Source organism: Rhinolophus ferrumequinum, chromosome 11, assembly GCF_004115265.2.
Source record: "Rhinolophus ferrumequinum isolate MPI-CBG mRhiFer1 chromosome 11, mRhiFer1_v1.p, whole genome shotgun sequence".
Taxonomy (NCBI): domain Eukaryota; kingdom Metazoa; phylum Chordata; class Mammalia; order Chiroptera; family Rhinolophidae; genus Rhinolophus; species Rhinolophus ferrumequinum.
The window spans coordinates 14,972,378-14,993,544 of NC_046294.1; the positions used below are offsets into that span (position 1 = coordinate 14,972,378).

Below are 21,167 nucleotides of genomic sequence, written 5' to 3' on the forward strand. Positions count from 1 at the left end.
AACTTCCAGTGGTCTAAGGCTGGACACCTTCACAGGAAAGCCCACGCACTGTGCGCAGAGAAGGGTCACTCTCTGGCCAGATGGCATGAGACAAGGTCAGCATCCAGGCCCTGGGCTTGGCTGTGGTCCCATCTGGACCACCTAGCCAGAGCCAGAAGGCTTGGACCCCTTCCGCACCACAGCTGCAGCTTAAGTGGCTGAGTTGAGGTAAAGGATGGATGGAAGGCCCGGAGAAGGCCTGCCCCTGACTGATCCCCAGCCTGGGGGTCTACGTGGGCCACAGGCTGGGTCTCTGCCGAATAGCACTCATGACCCTCCTCCAGTGCCTGGAATGCGCTATACAATTCTGGCTGATTGACCTCCAACTCTGACAAAGATGGGGAGCTCCGGATGCTCACCTAGGAGCCTCCCCCTTCCTCCATCTCTCCCCACCCCGCTCACCCCCGTGACCTCCAGGAGGGGCAAGAGGCTCCTGGTTCCAGCAGAGGCAAGAGGGTCCGGCCTAAGGCTTCATTCAGGCTCACCCTTACTGATGCCCACCCCCCAGACCTCCCACAAGACTGACGACAGCACAGCTTTGCTCATCCAGGATCAGACATTTATGAAACAAGTGAATATTCACAAACTGTGGGAGAAACACACCTTCCCAGCAATAGAAAATCTCTGTATAAAGTGCATTTTGCCTGTGACCATCTCTTACCCATGCTGGCCCTTGGATCAGGATTTGGGGCAATGCTCTATGGCAGCCCCCAGACCCCTGGGCCAGGGGAGGGGAGGCACAAAGCCATGGTGGAGCTCTGGGCTACTGGATGCACCCTCTCCTCACCCCGCCCCTCCTAACTCCAGGAGTGGACCGCTCCATTCCACTGGGAATGGGCCAGCATGCCAGGGAGGGTGAAGCAGGGGTAGGTGGTCTGGCCAGCTTTTACCTTAGGGAAGAGAATCCCCACTCAATAGGCAGGGTAAGGGACTCATCCTGGTCTGAAGGGGCTGCTAACGAACACTGACGCTGGCCGGAGCCCTCTGGCCTTCTCAGTTTCTCAGACCAGCCCTTCCAGGCTTGCTCTACTCCCCTTCTGGCAATAGTCCCCAATTCTCTTTCTCCTGGCTGGGGCTAAGGGAACAAGGAAGTCCCCAACCCAATGCTTCGAATACACACCGTCACCTGTGCCCTGCTCCCCACACATAATTACGGGACATTTCTAGTGAGGGTGACAAACATACAACGGTTAAACTCTAAAGGCAGCTCTCTGGCTGAGAACACCTGAGGACCTCTCAGGAAGAAGCCTGTCAATGTGCTGGACAGCTGATGGAGACAGGGGCCTGACCCCAGGGTTCCGGTCTGAGGACAGGGGACAGTGGGGGACAGGGCTGGGGCCAAGGGAGTTAACAGCTAGAAGACTAGGAAAGGCCACAGGGAGGTAGAGGAGAAGGCCCTGAGGCCAGCTTAATGTTCCATGTGAGGACAAAACTCCAAAGAGGAAGTAGCCTCTCAGCTACGCGCGCATGTAGCACACACGCACGCGCACACACACACACACACACACACACACACACACTTTGTGGCTCAAGTGCAGGCCGCAGTGGAAGGAAGACTTCTGCAGCTGACCACACAGTCCTTTTCATTATGTCTTTCTCAACACGGGCCTTTGACAGTGGGAGGGTTGAGGTGGGAGGCATAGGCCACTCCTGGAATGTAAGGCCTTGACCTCTCCGGGTCAAACCTCCCACCTGCTACTTCTGGAAGGGTTGGTGTGCGGAGGGGTTCTTTACTTGGACCTTTCCCAACTGGCCCTGGCAGTCCTCACGAGTCCACCTGCCTGGGTCCTCGGTGCCTAGCTACTGGCAGAGCTGACATGGCAGCTTGGACGCTGAACATTCCTGGGCAGGCTCTGGACACCTGCAGAACAGACTAGAATGGCCTCCCTGGCTGGCTGTCAGCTGACCTCAATGGCAGCACTGTGGTGCCCTGGAGTATGGCCAGAAGAGCCAGGAACCTGGCCTCCTGCTGGTGGAGGCACTGGGTTGCCACAGTCAGCTCTGAGGCTGGCCCTCAGATTCTGCGGAATGAACAGTAGGAACTGGGATTTTATTCCCAACCTTAGGTTTTAAGCCCGAAAAGGTGGCTGTACTTCCTAAGCTATCTTCTACAGTACCGTGTATACAGGTACTGGTGTACTTCCGTACGTGGTGGAAAGTTCTCAGATCTGTCCACAGCCTCATGTTCTGATCCAGATGCCTAAGGAAGGGTCTGGTCGACCCAATGGCAGGGAATTTTTAAATAGGAAAGAAGCCAGGCCAGGTGACTGTGTCTGGATAGCATCCGTCCACTCCAGCCTGCTCAGCCTCCAGGGTCAGGAGGAACTCAGAAGGGCTCTGGCTGCCTTTAGAATCCTCTGGACAGGAGCCAGAAATGCTGCCCTCCTGCTCCTCCGTCTGATAAGAGGGAGGCAGGGAGGGCTGGGGGAGGGGCAGATGCCAGAATCCCAGCGAGGGCCCTACCACCTTTAGCCTGGGCCATAACCTCTAGCCTGGTGTCTGAACGCTGAGGTGAAGCTGCTACAGGACTTCTCCGGCCTAGGCAGCATTCAGAATCACAAGAGTGTAAACAGATGCATGCACACCCTAATAGGCACACCACTCCTTCCTCTGCACACACGCGCGCACACGTTCGCTCCATCTCCATCGGTGATCAGCTTTCCTGCAGGTTGTACTCTGCTGCCGTGGTGGCTGTTGGGGCATCCAGGCTTTGCTCACGGAGCCAAAGTGCTGCAGCTGAAAAACAAGTGCAAAAAGGAGCATTCAGGAGGCTGCTCAGTTGCCCAGAGACCCGAGCTTCCCTGGGGATGCTCAGACTGGGAACTGGGAGGAGCCCTGAGTGAACTGCATGTGCCACAGTGCCTGGGGACAAGGTGGTTGCTGGGATGCCACCGGGTGACTGCACACTGCCCTCTGCGGTGCTGACGCAGAACAAGCTCTCCCCTGCGGACCCTCCTGCTCAGGGCTGAGGGCAGCAGAGGAGGAGACCATGCAAGGCTCATAGGAGGCCCTGGGGGACACTTGCTCAGATATGACAAGGGCAGCTTTGGAATCAAGGCAGAGCGGCTGCTGCCAGAGAGAGAGAGCCAGGAAAAAATGGCTGGAAGGGAAGCCAGCCGGGACCAGTAATTTTGAAGATGAAGGCAATGACTGAGTTTAGAAATTTCCACATACAGATAAAAGAACCCTGGCACTGCGCTGGGAGATTGAGGGGAGGAGAGAGGAGACACAGGATGACTCATTGTAAAGATTTATAACATCCTGAATCTGGGGCAGAGAGAAGAAATGGCCTCCTGCCTGATGACAGAGGCCAGGGTAAGCCCATCGTAATGCTGGGCTGCCTGTTTAAACAGATCTGGTGCGTCCGAGTGTACAGAGACACTCAGCGTTCCATTAAAAGTTTGTATAGCTTAAACGTTGGTGCAGCAGAAAAATAAGACGTACTGAGCCTACTATGGGTCCGGCACTACACACTTCTGTTATGGCTGAATTGTGTGCCCCCCAGCTCCCAAATTCATATGTTGAGGTCTTAAGCCCCAATGCCTCAGAATGTGACTGTTTTTGGAGATAGGGTCTTAACAAAGGTCAGTCAGATGAAGTGAGGTGATTAGGGTGGGCCCTGATCCCGTATGACTGCTGTCTTTATAAGAAGAGGAGATTAGGACACAGATACGCGCAGAGGGAAGGCCACGTGAAGACACAGGGAGAAGGCGGCCGTGTACAAGCCAAGGAAAGAAACGGACCCTGCTGTCACCTGGATCTCAGACTTCCAGCCGCCTGAACTATGAGAGCATACCTTTCTGTTGTTTAAGTCACCCAGTCTGTGGTACTCTGTGATGGCAGCCTGAGCAAATGAATAATTTTGCGACCTCATTAACCCTGATGAAATAAAGAGCAAATGTAGGAGTGGGCACCTGTCAGTGGGCACAGGTCAGTACTGAGTGCCTCATTCTTTAAGACGTGTATTACTTTCAACAATTTTTCCGTTTAAGCTTGTATAATAATAACCTAGCTGTATATTTTCACTACAAATAAACATGTTACTACAGTGTATATGAGTTTATTGAAACATGCTGACTGTGGCACGTATTTCATACACAGGGCTCTAGCCTCTGCTATTAAGCCAGAGATGGCTATTCTTCTGAAACCGGCCACTTCAGGACTGGAGAGTACACCACGACAGGCTCCTCCCCATACTCTACTGCTCGTGTTTTCTCCACCCTCGGGCATGGGGGAAGATAAAGAGTGCTTGAAGATTCATAGGTCAAGGGCTCTTACTCTGGGGTCCCTTTAGGGGTCCAAGGAGAGGCTTAAGGGGCAGTCCATGAAGACCCTGACGTTCTGTGCACATTTTTCTCTGACTGAATAGGTGCAATTTTCTGGGGAGAGCCTCCATTCTTCATCAGACTCTCCAAAGCATGGGTATCCCAAAAGGTTGAAGAAACCAGTGTCGAAGCTTAGAAGACAAGGGGGAAAGGTGGACTCAAGTGGCGATGATAACAATTCAGACCTCTGTAGACTCCGCGTGATTTACCTATGGGGCCGGCTCATGAAGGCAGGTGGCAGTGTCCTGGCCTCAGAAAAGCCCAGTGACCCAAGTCTCTCTATGAAGGGTTCAAAAACACAAGCATAGTAAACCAAGTTTTGGAATAACCAGCTTTCTCTGACTACAAAGCTAGTCCAACGCCTGTTCAACTATTTACTCAAGGTGCTTAATCAGCAGCCAACTAGACGGTCCCTAGCTTCTCAAACTAGGGTATAAGTCTGCAGAAAAAGGGGGCTGGGGAAATCAAACAAGGCCTTGCAGGAAAATGATGACAGCAGCATGAAAGGAAAGGGAAGAACAGCCAGGGGAGGAGCAAAAAGGAAAAATCAACTCATAAAACATGCAATGAAAAATCAATCTCTGGATTGTCCGACTCTCTCAAGCTGTCATTAACACAAGAAACACAGAAGCAGCTGGAACACAAAATAAACGAATGGCTGCCTTTGTCTGTGTGCAATGTTAGTTAGCATGGCCCCTGGGTACCTGTGCCCTCACACCTCTTCCTGTCCGTTGGATGCTAAGAAACCCAAATCTGTAAGTCTACCCTTCCCCCATCCAAGCCTGTGAGGTGTGTGGACAATGTGCACGCATGAGCTTATGTCAGCAAAGGGTACCGCGCCAGCTCAAGGTCTGGAGGAAACTGTTTGGAGCCTGTAACCAAGTCTCAGCTGTTACCCTCTCCCCACCACACTGAGCGAGGCACGGCGCCCAAGAACTTGAGCCGGGCAGAGAATTTGCTACCAGCTCCCAAGCTGGGAGCAGGGAAGTTCAGAGGTGCAGTTGGGCCTTGATGGGGCACAAAGCGAGCTCTTCATCTCAGTCTCATTCCTCATGTCAAGCCCACCCGCACCCTCCCTGCACCATACAAATCATACAGCAAAGGGGAGGGGACCTCAGTCAACAGCTACTGAGTAAATGCCAGGGAAAGTGCAAGGGGACACTGAGTCCCAACTTCTCATTTCCAGGTCGGGCACTGAGAACCAGAGAGGTGAGGTGACTTGTGCAAAGGCTCCCAGGCAGTGAGCGGCAGGACGGGATGCGACCACTTGTGAACTTGAGTGTAAAGCTGGGCTCTTTTTAGAAAACTACACCACCTCCATTTTACAGATTGCCTAGTGCCTTTCACATATATTATTTCATGTAAAGAGGGCTCTACAACTAAACAAGTACCAAAAAGGCTACTAAAAGATGCCAGGAGTCAGGTTTTCCTCAGTGAAGCCCTAGGGCTATCTAAGCTTTGGTGAACTGTGGGTGGGGGAGGGGAAGAGGTGATCCTTGGCCATGAACTTTTGTATTCAGTGGGGCTTCTCTCACCAGATCACTATGTACCAGCAGAAGGGCAAATGGATCACGTGAGCTGTTCCCCCGATAGTAAAATAATTGGACCAATAAGAAAAATCTGTACACAATTGAGGCTAATGGAATCCTGAGCAGTCAGCAGCTCTAGGGACCATGGGATAGCGGCTGAAAGGATAGCTATTTGGGAGCCGGCTTATTTTTCAGTTTGGTGAACATTGTACAATGAAACCAAATGCAGAACAGACCCTGGTGTGCGGCTGAGGTAAGCATGGAGCGTCCTGATATGAGGACATGTGTTCCCACAAGACCACTTTAAACTGTAAAATCACTGTCCGCCCAGTGAACTGCCACAGGCCTGAGGCGTTAGAAATAACAGTCACAAAAAAATAGAGCTCACAGCTAAGCGGGGCCTCCAAGGTCCAGGGTGGAGCCTTTGGGCTGGTAAGGAATGATTATTCACACCGTACAGCTAACGCACCTCAGAAAGTTATGCATCCTGCCCCAAGTCACACAACTAAAGCGGACAGAGGAGGGGAGAAAGAGACAAGCCTCCCGCCTCTCAATGTGATACTGTAGCAGCTTCGGTCCCGTGGCCACGGCTCTGTGGTCCACTTAGCCCAGTATGCTGGCTCTGACTGAAGAAACAATAACACAAAGAAACCCTGAGAAGCGTGTGTGCAAGATGGCAATGTGATTTCATCTGCGTGGTGCTTTTTACTTAGTCAAAGGCTTTTCACATACGGTTTTTCATTTTCTTTCCCTAATGTGTATGCTCGATGGGTAGGGCAGGTGACAAAATGCTATTATCACTGTTTTACAGATGAGGATGCTGAAAATCGTTAGCCCAGGTGCTACCACCCGCATACAGTGAAACACAGGTGCACTCTTTTCTCTCAAGGTATCCAAAGAACACAGGTGTTTTTTCCCGTCTGTCTTGTTTTCTGACTTCCTGGTCCCCACTTCCAACCAATTAGCCATGATTAAGGGCAGAGTAAACCTTGAGATTCATTCCTTAAGGTCCCCACAGGCTGATGGAGCATCTCCTGAACTATAAGGCAAGAGATAGCGCTGACCTCTGCATTGCTGTAATGTCCACTTGGAACCACTGCTACAGCCCCTCAGGCTGTTTCCCCCCAACGTTCCCTCTGCAGGTCCCAGGCCAATGCCTGGTTAATCTTCCAAAAATGCCAGTCTGATCATTTCACTCTCCTGTTCCAAAATGCTCCTTATCTTCCAGAGAGTATACCAAGGACTCATCTGCCTGACATTTAAGACCCTCCATGATCAGACCCAACTGTAACCTTATGTTCTTCTAAAATAAGAACAGTATCCATAATAATAACAGCTACCATTTACTGGCGACTTATGAACTTAGGAGGCTAAGTGTCTTTTACATTAAGAAGACACTGTTAGCTGCCTATCAGTATCCACACTTCCTAGAATCTAGGTTTTAGTCCGTGGGTCACGGGCCTGGTCCACACAATGGGTCACGGTGGGTCTAAGTCAGTGATTCTCAAAGCACAGCCCCAAAACAGCAGCATTATCAACTGCTGGGAACTTGTCAGAAATGCAAATTCTCAGGTCCCACCCCAGACCTACTGAATAGAAACTGTGGGTGGGGCACAGCAATCTGTGGCTTAACAAATTCTCTAGGGGATGCTACTGCTCACTCAAGTTGGAAAACCAATGGTGTAAACCAATCCTGACACCCCGGTCCCTATTTCCCACCTCGGGTGTGGCTTTATGACTCAGTTCTGGCTCCTGAGACCAATGTGAAAAGCTGGGGGAGGGGTATTCTGGGAAAGCATTTATTTTCTTGATAAAAAGGAAGAAAGGCACCCCCCTGACATCCCCTATAATATAAAATTGCAACCTCCACTGTGCCCCAACCTTTACTTTCTATATTCTAACCCAACTTTATTTTTATTTCATACCACTTATGGCCTCTGGACATATTACATATTTGTTTATTGTCTGTCTCCTCCCATTAAGATGCACCCAAGAGGACAGAGATTTTCTCAGTCTTGTTCACAACCATAGCCCGATGCCTACAACCGTGTCTGGCAAATTGTGACCCCCTTGATACATGTTTATCGAATGAATGAGTGTAGCTGTCTCTGCTACTCCTTCTCTTTCCTGCTTTGAATGAGGAGGCTGAAGCTAGAACATCCACCTTGAGACTACGAAGCCAGAGAATCTCAGGAAAACTGGCTGACAGTGTTAAGCCAGCAAACCCAAACCAGCGACATCCAGCTCCGGGGCCTCTTGTTAGATAAGAAAATGAATCCCTATTTGTTTCAAATATAGTAGTCAGGTTTTCTACTCCTAATAGTCCCACACAGTCCTAACTGACACTTACAGTTTCTCATTTAAGCTCTGCAACAACAACCTAATTTATAGGTGAGGCAACCGAGTCTCATAGTTAGGTGACTTGTACGTCACGTAATCATTACACTCCTTGCTGAAATGCCCTCCTTGCTGCCTACATCCAATTCATCTTCAGGCCCCCTAGTGTAAACTTCTGCGTTGTATTCCCTGCTCACTGCAGCCCACCCACAGCGGCTGGGTGATAAGTTTGTAGAGTCTGTATCATCTGTTTAGGAATCACAGGTTACTTGTGTTCTTTTTCTAAGCAGACTATTAAATCCTTGTGGATATGCATCACATCACATTTTATACGTCTTATGCTCCCCTTCTTCACACACCTGTCGGCAACAATTTCATGCTGAATTGGATGACATTACCTTACTGAGAAACCTTGACCCAGACATTTAACCTCTCTGTTCTTTGGTCCTCTCACCTGAAAGTCAGAGTATCAGCCTGGCAAGTTCCAGATTTGCAAGACAGAATGAACTTTGCTTAGTGTCACAGAGCTCACAGATACCCAGGAGAGCGGTATCTAAGGTTGCCTGTGCTCCTAGAACAAGATAGCACCGATCTGTCCGTCAGCAATGTCTATGACAAAGAGCCGAGCAGGGTAAAGGACACAAGCATCAAAGTCTGTCTCACCTTCACTCCAGTCTAGACGCTCAAACCAGACGGCCCGCCGGGCCCTGAAGTGGAGGGGTTTGGAAAAAGAAACAATCGGCTCCATGGAGAAAATCACCCTTGTCTCCTGACACAGACATGGCACATAAGGAACAGCCTGAGATGATGACTCAGAGAGGACAGTAATTTATATTTCTCCAAGAAACGCATAAAAGGCCCTTCCTGCTCTAGGGAAGGAGGAGCCAGTTCCTTGTTTTTAAACAACATTCAGGGGACTTCTAAGAAAGATGAACGCTGACAGGGAGGCACAGAGCCAAAGCCATAAGAAAGTTGAGAATGGAGGCGTGGTTGTAAGGAGCACAGATACATGATGGGGAGCGGGGTCTACTGGTCCTTAGGTGGGGCTGGGCCGAGCGAGCCTGTATTCTGAAGGTAAGTGCTGCCCTCCACTGGCCTGCCTACAGAACACAGCCTGTCTGGGCAATGGCAGAGGGGCCTCCGGCATCCTCAGACCCTGCCACAGGGCCCTTTCTCCCACAGCCTCACATCCGGGTCTCTGATTTCTTTTTGTCAGAGTTGACTCACGTTGATAAGTAGAAAGAGCACCCCCTCCCTGCCATTTTTTCCCCTTAATTGGCAAAGAAAGAAAGGGCTTTCTTTCTTTTAATTTACTTTTAAATTTCCTTTCAAATTTTAGAAGGTATAGAAGTCAGAATGGTAGAGTTTTTGAGATGAAATCCTAAAATATCATGCCGTCCCCACCAGGTTTTAACAGAGTTTGCTGGGCTTTAACCTCCAGCTGGAAGGGCAGTAGTTTTGCAAACCTGTCCCCACCTCTCTCCTACCTTCCCCCCGAAGCTGAATCTAAGCTGCTGTCACTCACTCTCACACATCCCTGCTCGGCAGCTGTGGGGTGGACAACTCTGCCACCCTGGCCCGTTTGCTGAGTTCTTCACCAGGTGGCTCCTCAGCTGCTTCCAGCTTGCGTTTGGGGGACGCTGCGCCACCGGGTAGAGGTCTTGGGCCTGTAAGGAAGCAGGTCTAAGTGTCACACAGACTGTGCAGAGCCAGCGTGACCCGCAGCTGTGCAGTGGCTGCTCTTCAGGGGCCAGGGAGCCTCTCATCAATGCAATGCCTGCATGCAGCTCCTCAGACCTGTCCCTTCACCTTCCTTTCAGCAGTGACCTTGCCTGGAAATGTCCAAGGAGAGCACGACCAGGCTTGCTGGCAGCAGGGCCAGCTTTTGGGCGCCAAATCCCATGGGCTCCCGGCCAGAGATGACCTGGCCTGTCTGCTGCCCTAGCTCTGAAGGTCAGGCATCCCCGTCTGCAACCCCGGCTGGACCTCCTGAAGTCGGAACGAGCAGCACCTCCACTGCAAAGCCAACCTCCCTGGGCAAACCAGAAACCCCACTGCACTGCTTGCCAGTCTCACCTTACTGATCCCAGAGCCCACGGGGAGGAGGTTAAGAATGCGGCAAATCTGTCTACTTCTCCCCCTTTCCGGCCACCACCCAGGCTGCGCTGCCATTGCCTGCCTGACAACTGCAGTCAGCTCCTTTCTAACCTCCCTGGCCTCCTCTTGCCCACACTGGCCCCTCCACACAGCTGGCAGAGCGAGCTTTGTGAAACACGAATCAGATCACGCCTTGGCCCTGTGACCGCCCGCCAGTGCCTTCTCAGTGCCCTCGGATGGCAGACTGAATCCTCGTGCGCACTGAGCCCACGTGCTGCTGCTCCTGCTCTCTCATCCTCACCTCTCTCTTATTCCAGCCCCTTACTCAGGACATGCCAGACACACTGGCCTCCTTCCCTTCGTTTCCTGAATGGGCTAAGCTCGTTCCTGTCTCTGGGGCTTTTCTTGCTTTTCCCTTTGCTGGGAATGCTCTTCCCACAGTTCTTGGAAAGGCTGGCTCTGCTCCCTCCTTGGGTCCCTTCTCACAGAGGAGCTCCCTGATGAGGCCAATCTAAAGTCATCCAAAGTAACCTCCTTTCCCCAGCGCCTCTCTTATCAAGTCACTCAATTTTGTTTTCCCAAAAGCACTGTTATCTGAAACGATCTTCACGGTTCCTTTGCTATCTTTCTCCAGGTGGAATATAAGCTCCACCGGGGCTTTGTTCTCAGCCTTCACTGAAGGAAGTGGTGGTAGTTCCGCAGTGCCCTTGGGACGGGCACAGGCCATGGCGGGCCAGCTGCTACTCACCGGCACTGCTCACGCTCCCCGCCTGATGCGAGCTGGGCTCTGCCACTGGGTTGCTGAGGTCTTCCACACAGGAGGGGACAGACGCCAGGAGACCTAGGAGAAAGGCAGGGGAGTGATCAGAATGTACTGTCCCAGGACTGCAGTGAGCTGCAGGGCAGGTGAAAACAAAGTTTTGGGGGGAGGGGTGCTGGGCCATGGCACTGAGGTTCCCTCTCTTCCCACTGGCCACACCTACTCAGAGAGGCCCAATCCAGCCCCGCCTGCGCGTCCCGTGTCGTGGGAGGTCAAGTCAATGGAACGGCCTAGAAGTTAGCACTCAGTCTCCCTTTGCAAATATCTGGAAGTGCCCGTTGATGCCCCGTGGACCCCCAGGCGCTGCCCTTCCTTTCAGTGAGCTGGGGATGGCAGGGGACTAGTGGCTTCTTACAGAGTCCCCGGTATCGAGAGAGCTGTTGGTAAATCTGCTTCATTCGCTCAATGTTGAGCCGGCTGGTCTCGGCGTGGTTGACGATGGGCCGTGGGTAGTCCACACCAATGATGCACTTGGCTGCCTTCTGAATTGCTTCTGGGGCATTCCAGGGCTCATAGATGTATCGAGAGGGGAACCCTTTCAATTTGGGCAGGTATCTCCTGAAACATACACGCCGGATCACCCATCAGCACACTGGGACCCTCCTTTGAAGGGCTAAGGGTATCCCATCCTAGGAGGAGGCCACCGCGGCCAGAAGTAGCACCTGGTCTGCACACTCACCTGATGTAGTCGCCACTGGGGTCTGTGCGGCGGCCGAAGCCCACAGGGCAGTAGCAATGGAAGAATTGCTGGAAGAAAGCACTGCAGGACAGCCACATCCAGCTGCCTGCATTCACGCTGAAATCTGCATCCAGGAGCAGCTCATCAAACACCTAGATGGGGAGGGTGAGACAATCAGCCTATTGGGACCTACTGCCATGGTTCTCCCCAAGTCACCACACGCCCCATGCAGAAAAGAGCCAAAGCCCATCTGCTGGAAATCTAGACCTATGGCCCTCTGAGCCCGCAAGGAAGATTTGGAGGGGATCTCCTGGACCCAGGGATCCCACCCCATGCCCCAGCCTAGAGGGCACTGCCTGTGGCCAGGCCTGACAAGAGGGTACAGGCCAGCTTCCCTCTGAGAGAGCACTCACCCGGACCCCGCTCTCCCAGCTGACCCAGAGGTCCCCGCGGGTGAGGAAGCAGGCCACAGCGTGCCGGGCCAGATGGTGGATCCAGCCCTCCTGCCTCAGTTGGGTCATGATGGCGTCAATCCAAGGGAAGCCTGTCTTGCCCTCGGCCCACTTGGCCAGGGCCTCGGGGTTGCGGTCCCAGGGGATCTGGATGCAGATGGGGTTCCCCTCCATGCGGTCAAACCTGGGGTTGTTGGTGGCTGCTGTGTAGAAAAACTCTCGCCACAGGAGTTGCCCAAACAAGGAGAGGGGAGGTGTGCTGTTCCGCTTCACCTGGGGGTGGGAGGAACATGTGGATATAAACACTCACCCAGCTCCCAGGACCACGTCACTCAGGCCCCTCCCATATAGGACTGTGGGGCTGTGGGACCGCCATGAACGTCGTGGCTCCAAACCCCCCAGACATGTGAAGGGAGCACCCCTAGGAGGGACACAGTGCGCCTGCAGACTGAAGCCCCAGGCCCTGGCTGTGGCCTGCGCTGAGCAATGAGGGCGCCTGTAGAGAGGTGGGCAGTGGAAAGGGACGTCCCTGCTGAACTCTGCGCTGGGAACCGAACTCTGCACTGGGAACCAAACGCTGGGTCACGATCCTTGTCCTCAAGGGTCCTTGTTTGGCTCTACTTTCTAGAATGTCAGAGGGATCTTCCCCATCACTACGTATACAAAATGTTCACTTTAGATTCTGGTTACATAAGTTATACACAACAGCCTGGATCTGGGGCCATGACAGAATTAAGAGATCAGACCTCCAGGCAAATACTGATTTTCCTAAAATCACAAAATTACCCACCAAACTGGCAAAGCCTTCCCATGCCACAGAATCCTAATTGGCAAGGACAGGGAAATGTGAAACAACGCAGACATGAGGAAGAGGTGGTGAGTTGCCCTCTGTCCGTCGGGGGTGGGGCATTCCCACGGGGATATCTGCCCGTGGTCCGGACGGCACGGCCCTACGCGCAGCCCTCGGCCATCGCCTCATCAGAGATGGGCCACAGCCACGCCTGGACTCCCCGTTCCAATGCTGTGGACACTGCCCCGGAGAAGGCTGCTGTGCTCTTCAGCTGAGGACTGGCTCCAGCCTCGCCTTCCCTGCCCCCCACCTGCTGCCAGCAGATCTGTCATCTCTAGGGCACAGCCTGAGGTCGGCTTTTCTGCCCGCCCTGCTCTACTTGAAAACCCGGATTTCATGCAGATCAGCAGTTTGGGCTGTGCTCAGCTCTGTCAGCTCTTGGACGTGGACTCTTCCCCCCATTCTCTGACTGTACGCACACGTAAGTACCTCCAGGACCCACAACCCAGTGCCCACCCCCAGGGCCAGAGGGAAGGCCCCTTTCAGGGTGACTGAGTGGCCCAGAAGGCCCAGGTCCACTCGGCGTGCAGCCGTCTCCGTGGCCTCACTTTTTTATACAGGTCCCACAGGCGGTAGTAGAAGAGGCGGCAGGAAAGGCACCCGAAGCGCAGGTAGGGGCTGAGGCCCGTGGGGCTGGCCAGCAGGGAGTTGGCGTTCATTCGGGGTCTCTCATAGTTGGCAACCCAGGCCTGCAGTGAAAGAGAAGGAGAAGGCGAAGAAAGGAGAGGCCTGGATATCATGGAGAAAACAACTGAGGCACTAGGTGGTTAAGGAATTGGCCTAAGGTCGCAGAACAGAAAGCTAAGGAGCCAGGCCCTGAACGCTGCTCATTTCACTCCTTCATGCCGGCAGGATTTTCGGGGGACCCACCATTAGACCGAATAACGAGGCCCATGTTCTTGTCCTGACTCTGCTATTGAACGTGTGGTTTGATGGGGAACAAGTTATTTAGTCCCTCAGCTACTTAGCTATTAAATGAGAACAAAATGTCCCACCTCCCCGGGGATTAAACAAAATGACATGAAAGAATTCTGTAAGCACCAAATGATCTGTGATGATACAGGAGAAAAGGAAAAAGGCTTCTGCTTTACAGAAAACAAATAGCCCTATCTCAGTCCCCACTCTCATCACAGAGCCCCCGAGGCGGCTGCTGCCTCGTGGCTACCCAGGGGCTTCTCGCCATTGTTCCCGGTGGCTGCGAAAGGAGGGACTCAGTCCAATCCATTCCTGGGGACCCACAAAGGCATTCATTTCTGGGGCCAGTTGTCATACAGTGTCATCAGTCTTGGTTTTCCCATCACTTGCCGCTGGCATGGTGCTTTACTTCACAACTCACTGCTACCTGTGTCCTCTCATTTGATCTGAACAATCCTGAGGCAGCATTTATCGTTATCTCCTTTCAAAAATGACAAAATGATGCTCAAAAGGTTATGTGACCCTTCTGGGGTTACAGAGGTGATAGGAGACATGGCTGGGGGAACTTAGCTTGTGACTCCGGATTCCAGTCTGCGTCCACGACATCTAATAAGTGTTCTCTTCTCAACTCCGAACACTCTCTGTCCCTTCATGATGACCAGTTCACAGACTGTACACTCTCCTTAGACCTCCTACTCCACGCTTCCCCACCACCCCTCGCAGATGACCTTCCTTCCTTATGATACGGAGACAGAAGCCATCAAATCTACAAAGACACCTGCACCCACCCCAACCCCTACCCCTCCTGTGACCCTGCCCAAGGCCAAGGCCTCCCCCTGGCTCTAGAGGCCTCCCCTCTTCTCTCTCTCTCTCTCTCTCTCTCTCTCTCTCTCTCTCTCTCTCTCGCCAGTTTCTACTCCAAGGACACCGGGAAAATGATCTCATTTCTTTGCAAACTAAACTAAAATAAATGGCCTCTACCCTTGGGTCCTCTTCCCTCCCTTCACAGTCAGCCTCTCCATTTCCCCACCCCCACACCCACTTTCTAGCCCACCCTACTCTGGCTTCCACCTTCATCACTGCCAACGAGCTGGCTCCCACCGCTGTCTGACTTCCGTGCCACTGAATCCTGCAGGCGTTTTCTGTCCTTGTGTCTCAGGACCTGTTAGCAGCACCTCGCCGTGCTGATCACTCCGCTGTCCGTGCCCTCCCTGCCATTAGCCTCCGGACCCCACATGCTCCCGGCTGCCTCCCACCTGGCTGGCTGCTCTCGGTGTTTCACCAGCTCCAACACCCATCCTGACCCCTAAGTGCAGGCATCCCAGGGCTCTGTCCTAGGTCCTCTACTCAACTGTGTTCCTGGGTGAGCTCATCCAGTCCCGTGGCTCCTACGGCTGTCTCTGCAGATGAGCACCGTCCATGTGTGTGCCCTAGCCCAGACGGCTCACCTGGATTCCCCATCACTCCACCCAGCTTCCTGTCGGAGAGCTCTCCCTGACTGCCTTTCAGGCACCAAGTGTAACAGGCTCTTTTCTTTAAACCACTCTTCCATTGGCATTCCCTGTCTCAGAAAATGCACTGTCATCCACCCAGCAGCCCAAGCCAAACGCCTTTGATTTCCCCCTCTCCAAGTCCTGTCAATTCTACTGTCCAAATAGTTTTCAAATCTGTCCTTTTCTTTCCATCCTCTATTGCTACCAGCCTGGTTCAGGCTAAGATCTTATGTAGACTGGCCGACTGTGACAGCCTCCTGACTGAGCTCCCAACACCTCGTCCTGTCCCCCTCCAATCCCGTCTCCACACTGCGAGCAGAATGATTATTTAAAATGCCTATCCCAACTGAAGCTGTTTGAGAGTCAAAAATTATATGCAGATTTTCAATTGCACGGGGGTCTGGATCCCATACCCCCACCTTGTTCAAGGGTAAACTGTATACACATATCAAATCATTATGTTGTGTACCTTAAACTAATAAATGCTATATGTCAATTACAATAAATCTCCATAAAACTGATAAAAAATTATTGAATCTGGTGACGAGTATAAGGGGGTTCATTATTCTATTCTCAACTTCTGGGTGTATTTTAAATTTCCAAATAAAAAGTTAATATTTTAAAACTAAAAAAGGGAGAAATAGAATAAAATGCCTGTCCCTTAGGACAACACGGCACGGGCTTCCTGTTGTTCCTAGGATAAGAGTCCCAAATCGTAGGCACAGCCTCCGAGCACCCCACCGCGTGCGTGGGCCCATCTTTCAGCTTCGTCTCTCGTCACTCTTCTAAGCACCACGTTTTCACTAGCCTTTGCCCATGCAGCTCCCTTGGCCTGGAACGCTATCTTCCTTTCCATTCACCACCTCTTGGTTAAGTTGGGCTCTTCCTTCAAGTCTCAACCTGAAGGCCACTTTCTCAGCAGGAGAGCCCCCAGGTGTTAGGGTATGTGCCTCTAACCGACACGAGGTGTATTTGCCTGCTCCATCCATCCTTGCCGACCTCACTTTGAAAAGCTATTTGTTTGAAGTGAAACACAGCTGCAGAAACCACACAGATATGTGGCTTAAGGAATTATTATTATTCTAAGGCAAACACCTGCACAACCACCACCAAGAATCAGAGCTTTGCTGGCCACCCCTGAGGCCCATCTAAATGCCGAGCCCGTTACGGTCCCCTCACCTAACTTCTATAATAATCACTTCCTTGCATTTAAAAATGTTTATATTTTTCTATTTTTGCAAAGCCTATTTGGAAGGGAGGGCTTTATCACAGTTATTCCTTGCATTTTTAAGGGTTTTTATTCCCCCATCCAAATGCGCATCCCCTGGCATCACAATTTAGCCTTGGCCAGTTGAGAAACTTTGATGTTATTTACTTTATTCTACACATTTCCTGTTATTTCTTTCTTTTCCTTTCAGTTTTTCTGCAGAAGAACCCAGGCCATACGACTTGCACTGGTTCCCACAGTGTGGATTTTGCTGATTGCACCCTCATGGTGCAGCTCAACATGTCCCACTGTCCTGGGTACTACCTGCAAGTTGGAGGCTGGAACCAGACTGGACTGGACTCAAGTTTATCTCTTTGGTAAGACTACAGGGGGAACATAATGCCTGGTTTTCTCTCTTTATGGGGTTAGCAGTCATTAATGCATAATGTGTCATCAGTGGGGGTTGCAAAATATTCTAATTCCGTCATTCCTTTTTCATTTAATAACAGGGATACTACTTTTTTTTTTTTAATTATATTTTTTTAGGGAGGGCACAGCTCACAGTGGCCCATGCGGGGATCAAACGATCGAACCGGCAACCTTGGTGTTATTAGCACCACTCTCTAACCAACTGAGCTAACTGGCCACCCCTAGGGATACTATTATAGCTTGTCCTCGTCTCCTATTGGGTAGCCCAGTGGTAAATATCATGCAGTTTGCTTTCCCTTTTTGGTAACAGCACCTAATTTTCTTGTGGTGACCCAGCCTTCCCTCATCTCAGTCCGAGTAGATAAAGGGGAGCTAAGTCCACCTCCTGACTCTGGGACTGAGCTTATGATGCAAGTGTGCCAGGGGAAGCACCCCTTCCCCAGCCTTAGTGACTGAGTCAGGAAGTCACATGCCCCACGCCAGGCCAATGAAAACACTCCTCGGGACATTTTCTGGAGCTTTTGGAAAAGAGGCACACCACTTCCTTCCTCTGGTGCTGCTAAACAGATTGAAAATAAGCTGCTGGTGACCACCTTTGCCACTACTGAAGGAAAGCCTGCCTGGGCATGAAGTAATACAGAAGAAAGCAGAGCTGAGCGATGGAGAATGTATTCCTGGCAGCATTATTTGGAAACCTACATCCAGCTGTACCTGAAGGCTGCCCCTTGGACTCTTGCTTGTGTGAGCTAAAACATTCCTTTTTTCAAAAGCCAAGCTGTAAACCAGAACTGATTCATATAACGCTTTTATGTTTTGCTCCCATAATCCTCTGAACCACTCCTTTCCTAACCCTTAACACATTGTAACTCTTTGTTTCATGACTGTTATCTCCAATAGACTATGGAGACAGACTCCATGCCTGTCTTGTTGTGCAGTCTTTCTAGTGGCCACACCACTCTGACACAAGTAGATGCTCACTTCAGGTTTGGACAACTGACGAAGGTAACATAAACCTCCTGAAATCTGGTTGAACTCCTGTCCGTCAGGTACCTTTTGTTCTCCCAGATGTGTAGGACTCGGTATTTCCTCTGGCCACCAGAGTCTGAAAGGCCCTGACAACAGGCCCCAGGACAGAAGAGACCCTTCAGGCGTATGTGGAAAAGGAGCCCAAACTTGATGATCTAAGGGGCGTTCCCCTACAAAATGTTTTTGAGGTGATAATAATCCACAGGCCCTAAATTAGTCTTTGCATTCTTTCCCTACTCCTGCCATCCCATTTGTCCTCTCCCCCCTTCTGCCTCCTGGGCCCTGCCTTTGTCCCCAAACTGATCCCAAGATTCTCTGGGTAAAACTCCTGATGGGAACAGAGACAGCTGGCTCCCCATAGCCCTTGGGCATCAGTTCTCATCCTTTGAAGTCAGCAGATCTTGCTGTTTGCTCTGGTTGATGGCAACAGCCAGATGGGGACATCAGGGCTGCTGGGCCTCGGGGAGGCTGGGCCCACGGTACCCCCAGGGCCGGGAAGCATTCCTCCCAGCAGGCCTGCCTGAGCCTCCTGGTTCCACTGTCCCTTTGTCAGCATCTGCCTATCACCTGGCCAAAGGCCTCGCCATCTGAGCAGGAATACAAAGTTGTGATTTTCGGGACCAAGTCTATAAACTAACTGCAGGGGACAGGAAACTGGGAGCTGACTATTCTCAGTCAGGAGAACCTTCTGTGCAACTCTCGTCCCAGGGTGGAGGGTGCCAAGGCCACAGTTGAGGAGTGCCTCTGGGGCTTCTGCCGCTTTCCCCTTGGGAGGTGGGCCATTTGTTCTCTGCCTCCAAGCAAACGGAAATCAATGCCTTGGAGGGGACTCAGCAAAAGGGAGGGGGACACATAAACACAGAACAATTAATCTTATGGACTTGACTGATCCGATAACCTTTTCGTAGGGGCAACATGCCCACAGATGAAAGAAAAGCAATATATAGCATTCATTTGAGAATCACGTAAAACAAGATCTCACTCTAGTACTAACTGTGTGATCTTAGGCAAGTTCAGTAACCGCTCTAAACCTTGATTTCCTAATCTACAAAATGGAGAGCTTAATATCTACTTTGTAGGGCTGTTGAAAAGACTGAAGGAACTAATGCAATTAGGCACTTAACCCAGATAAGCTCAGCCCAGTGACCAGCATGTGTTAAGCACTCACTAAGCGGTGCCTGCTATTATTGCTGTTCTTGTTACGGCCATCAGGAAGATTTTTCATTTTTCAACCACTCTGAGCTAAGAGGCACCAAGGGAATGAACCTGACCTTATATCCCCCATGGCATGGTGCCAACATCAGAACTTCTTTGTCTCAGAAAGAGGGTCCATACCTTCCGTTCCAAGTGCTTATCCAGGCGGGCCAGAGCTTCTGTCTCTCCTCCTTGCCAAACAGCTGGACCAAGTCCTTCCGTGGGGAACCCTACAAGAGAAGGAGCACGTCCCGGGTTTGAAGGTCAGGCCTTTCCAGTGCTAGCTCAGCAAGTCCCGACGCTTTGAGCTTCTTGAGAACTGAACTGTAGTGATCTTGGCGCTACTGGGTCTGAGAGATAATCCTTAACTTCGAATGTTTTCTAGATTATTCTGGTTCTCTTCCCACTGTGACTTTTCTCCTTTCCCTTTACTTCCCCATCCCTCCTTGCAGGCAGATAGAACAATCCTGGACTGCTGCTCACTCTTTCAGTTTAGCTGGCAATAATTGTGATTTTCAGGTGAGAAAGGCTAACTTTGTTCAGATCAAAAAATGGGGGGTAGAGGGAGAAAGGGGAAGCTGACAGAACTCTCCCCTTTCAACAGAAACAATACTAATCATCTTGGTATTGAGAAACCCACTGATGCCAGCACCAGACTATGCCTACATCACCTGAGAAGGAAAAGTACAAAAATAGAGGCATGAACTAGAAACATAAAATCACATACATGAATATGGACAGAAAAAAGACCAGAAGGACATACTCCAAAATTCACAATGATTATCTCTGGGTGGTGGGTAATAGTGATTGCTATTTCCATTTTCATTTCTCTGTATTTTCTAAACTGTCTATTACAACAAGCATTACTCTGACCAAGAAGAAAAAGCCAATAAGCTATTTTACAAAAAAGGCGGTGACAGCATAAGAGGTTTGGGGCCGGAAGTACGCACCCAGCTCCTCTAGGGATGGCACGCCATAGATTTCATCATGGTTCTCTTGGATCTCGGCCCTGCAGCTCTCCATCTGCTGGCTGGTCACAGAGCCCAGGGGCTTCTTGGGCAGCTCCATGCGGCTGATGATGGCCTGAAAGCGCTTGTAGGTAAGAGGCGGCTTCTGCCCATTTAGCTCGATGATCCTGGGAATTCCAAAGCACACCTAACGTCACTCACAACGCCCTTTGGTTTGGGTCCCTGCCCACACAGAAAACAGCCAGACTCTGAAAGCTTGGAGGGTACCTTTCCTCATCCACGCGCAGGTCCCTCCACTAAGTGGAAAGGGGGGGAAGGGAGGCTACATCTCCATTTTACCGAGAGGGAAAATGAAGCCCAGAGGGCTAGAGCAGGTGCCTCAGGTAACGGAGCAAGGCAGGGCCAAAGATGGGCCTCAATTCCAGGCTCCCTGGTGTTGACACGGAGCCACCTAAAGACAGTGACTGACCAGATCCCTCTCATCATGGAAAACTCCCACCACCCTTCTTGGTACTCGGCCTGACTCTCCAAGCCATGGGAATCCCCATGGACCTTGCTCTCTGTCCCTTGAGGAAGTTCTTTGATGAAGGCTGCAAACGTGTTCCTTTGTGGGGAAATCATTCCCTTTTGGCCCCTATTTCCTAGAACAGAGAGGTGGAGAACAGCCTCTCCTCCCTAAATCAGAGACTGGGCCTGGGGTTATTAATAACAACAACTAATACTTAAATGGCATTTTGCAGTTTATAAAATACTGTTCCACGAGCAAGGGAAACATAGCTGCACTCAGGTAAGAAGATATAGGACAGT

General features: G+C 51.3%; 1 protein-coding gene across 1 annotated transcript in view; it reads right to left on the reverse strand.

The window, feature by feature from the left end:
- Window positions 1-576: 576 nt before the first annotated feature.
- CRY2 (cryptochrome circadian regulator 2) overlaps window positions 577-21,167 on the reverse strand; it is a 31,966-nt gene continuing 11,375 nt past the window's right edge. The window contains exons 4-12 of the mRNA XM_033119946.1: window positions 20,343-20,527; window positions 19,534-19,622; window positions 13,677-13,817; window positions 12,240-12,551; window positions 11,827-11,978; window positions 11,503-11,705; window positions 11,076-11,168; window positions 9,756-9,897; window positions 577-2,775 (exon numbers count right to left, since the gene is read on the reverse strand). Of these exons, the coding sequence (XP_032975837.1) occupies window positions 9,758-9,897; window positions 11,076-11,168; window positions 11,503-11,705; window positions 11,827-11,978; window positions 12,240-12,551; window positions 13,677-13,817; window positions 19,534-19,622; window positions 20,343-20,527 (1,315 nt within the window). The 3' untranslated portion in view covers window positions 577-2,775; window positions 9,756-9,757. The remainder of the gene's footprint in view (window positions 2,776-9,755; window positions 9,898-11,075; window positions 11,169-11,502; window positions 11,706-11,826; window positions 11,979-12,239; window positions 12,552-13,676; window positions 13,818-19,533; window positions 19,623-20,342; window positions 20,528-21,167) is intronic.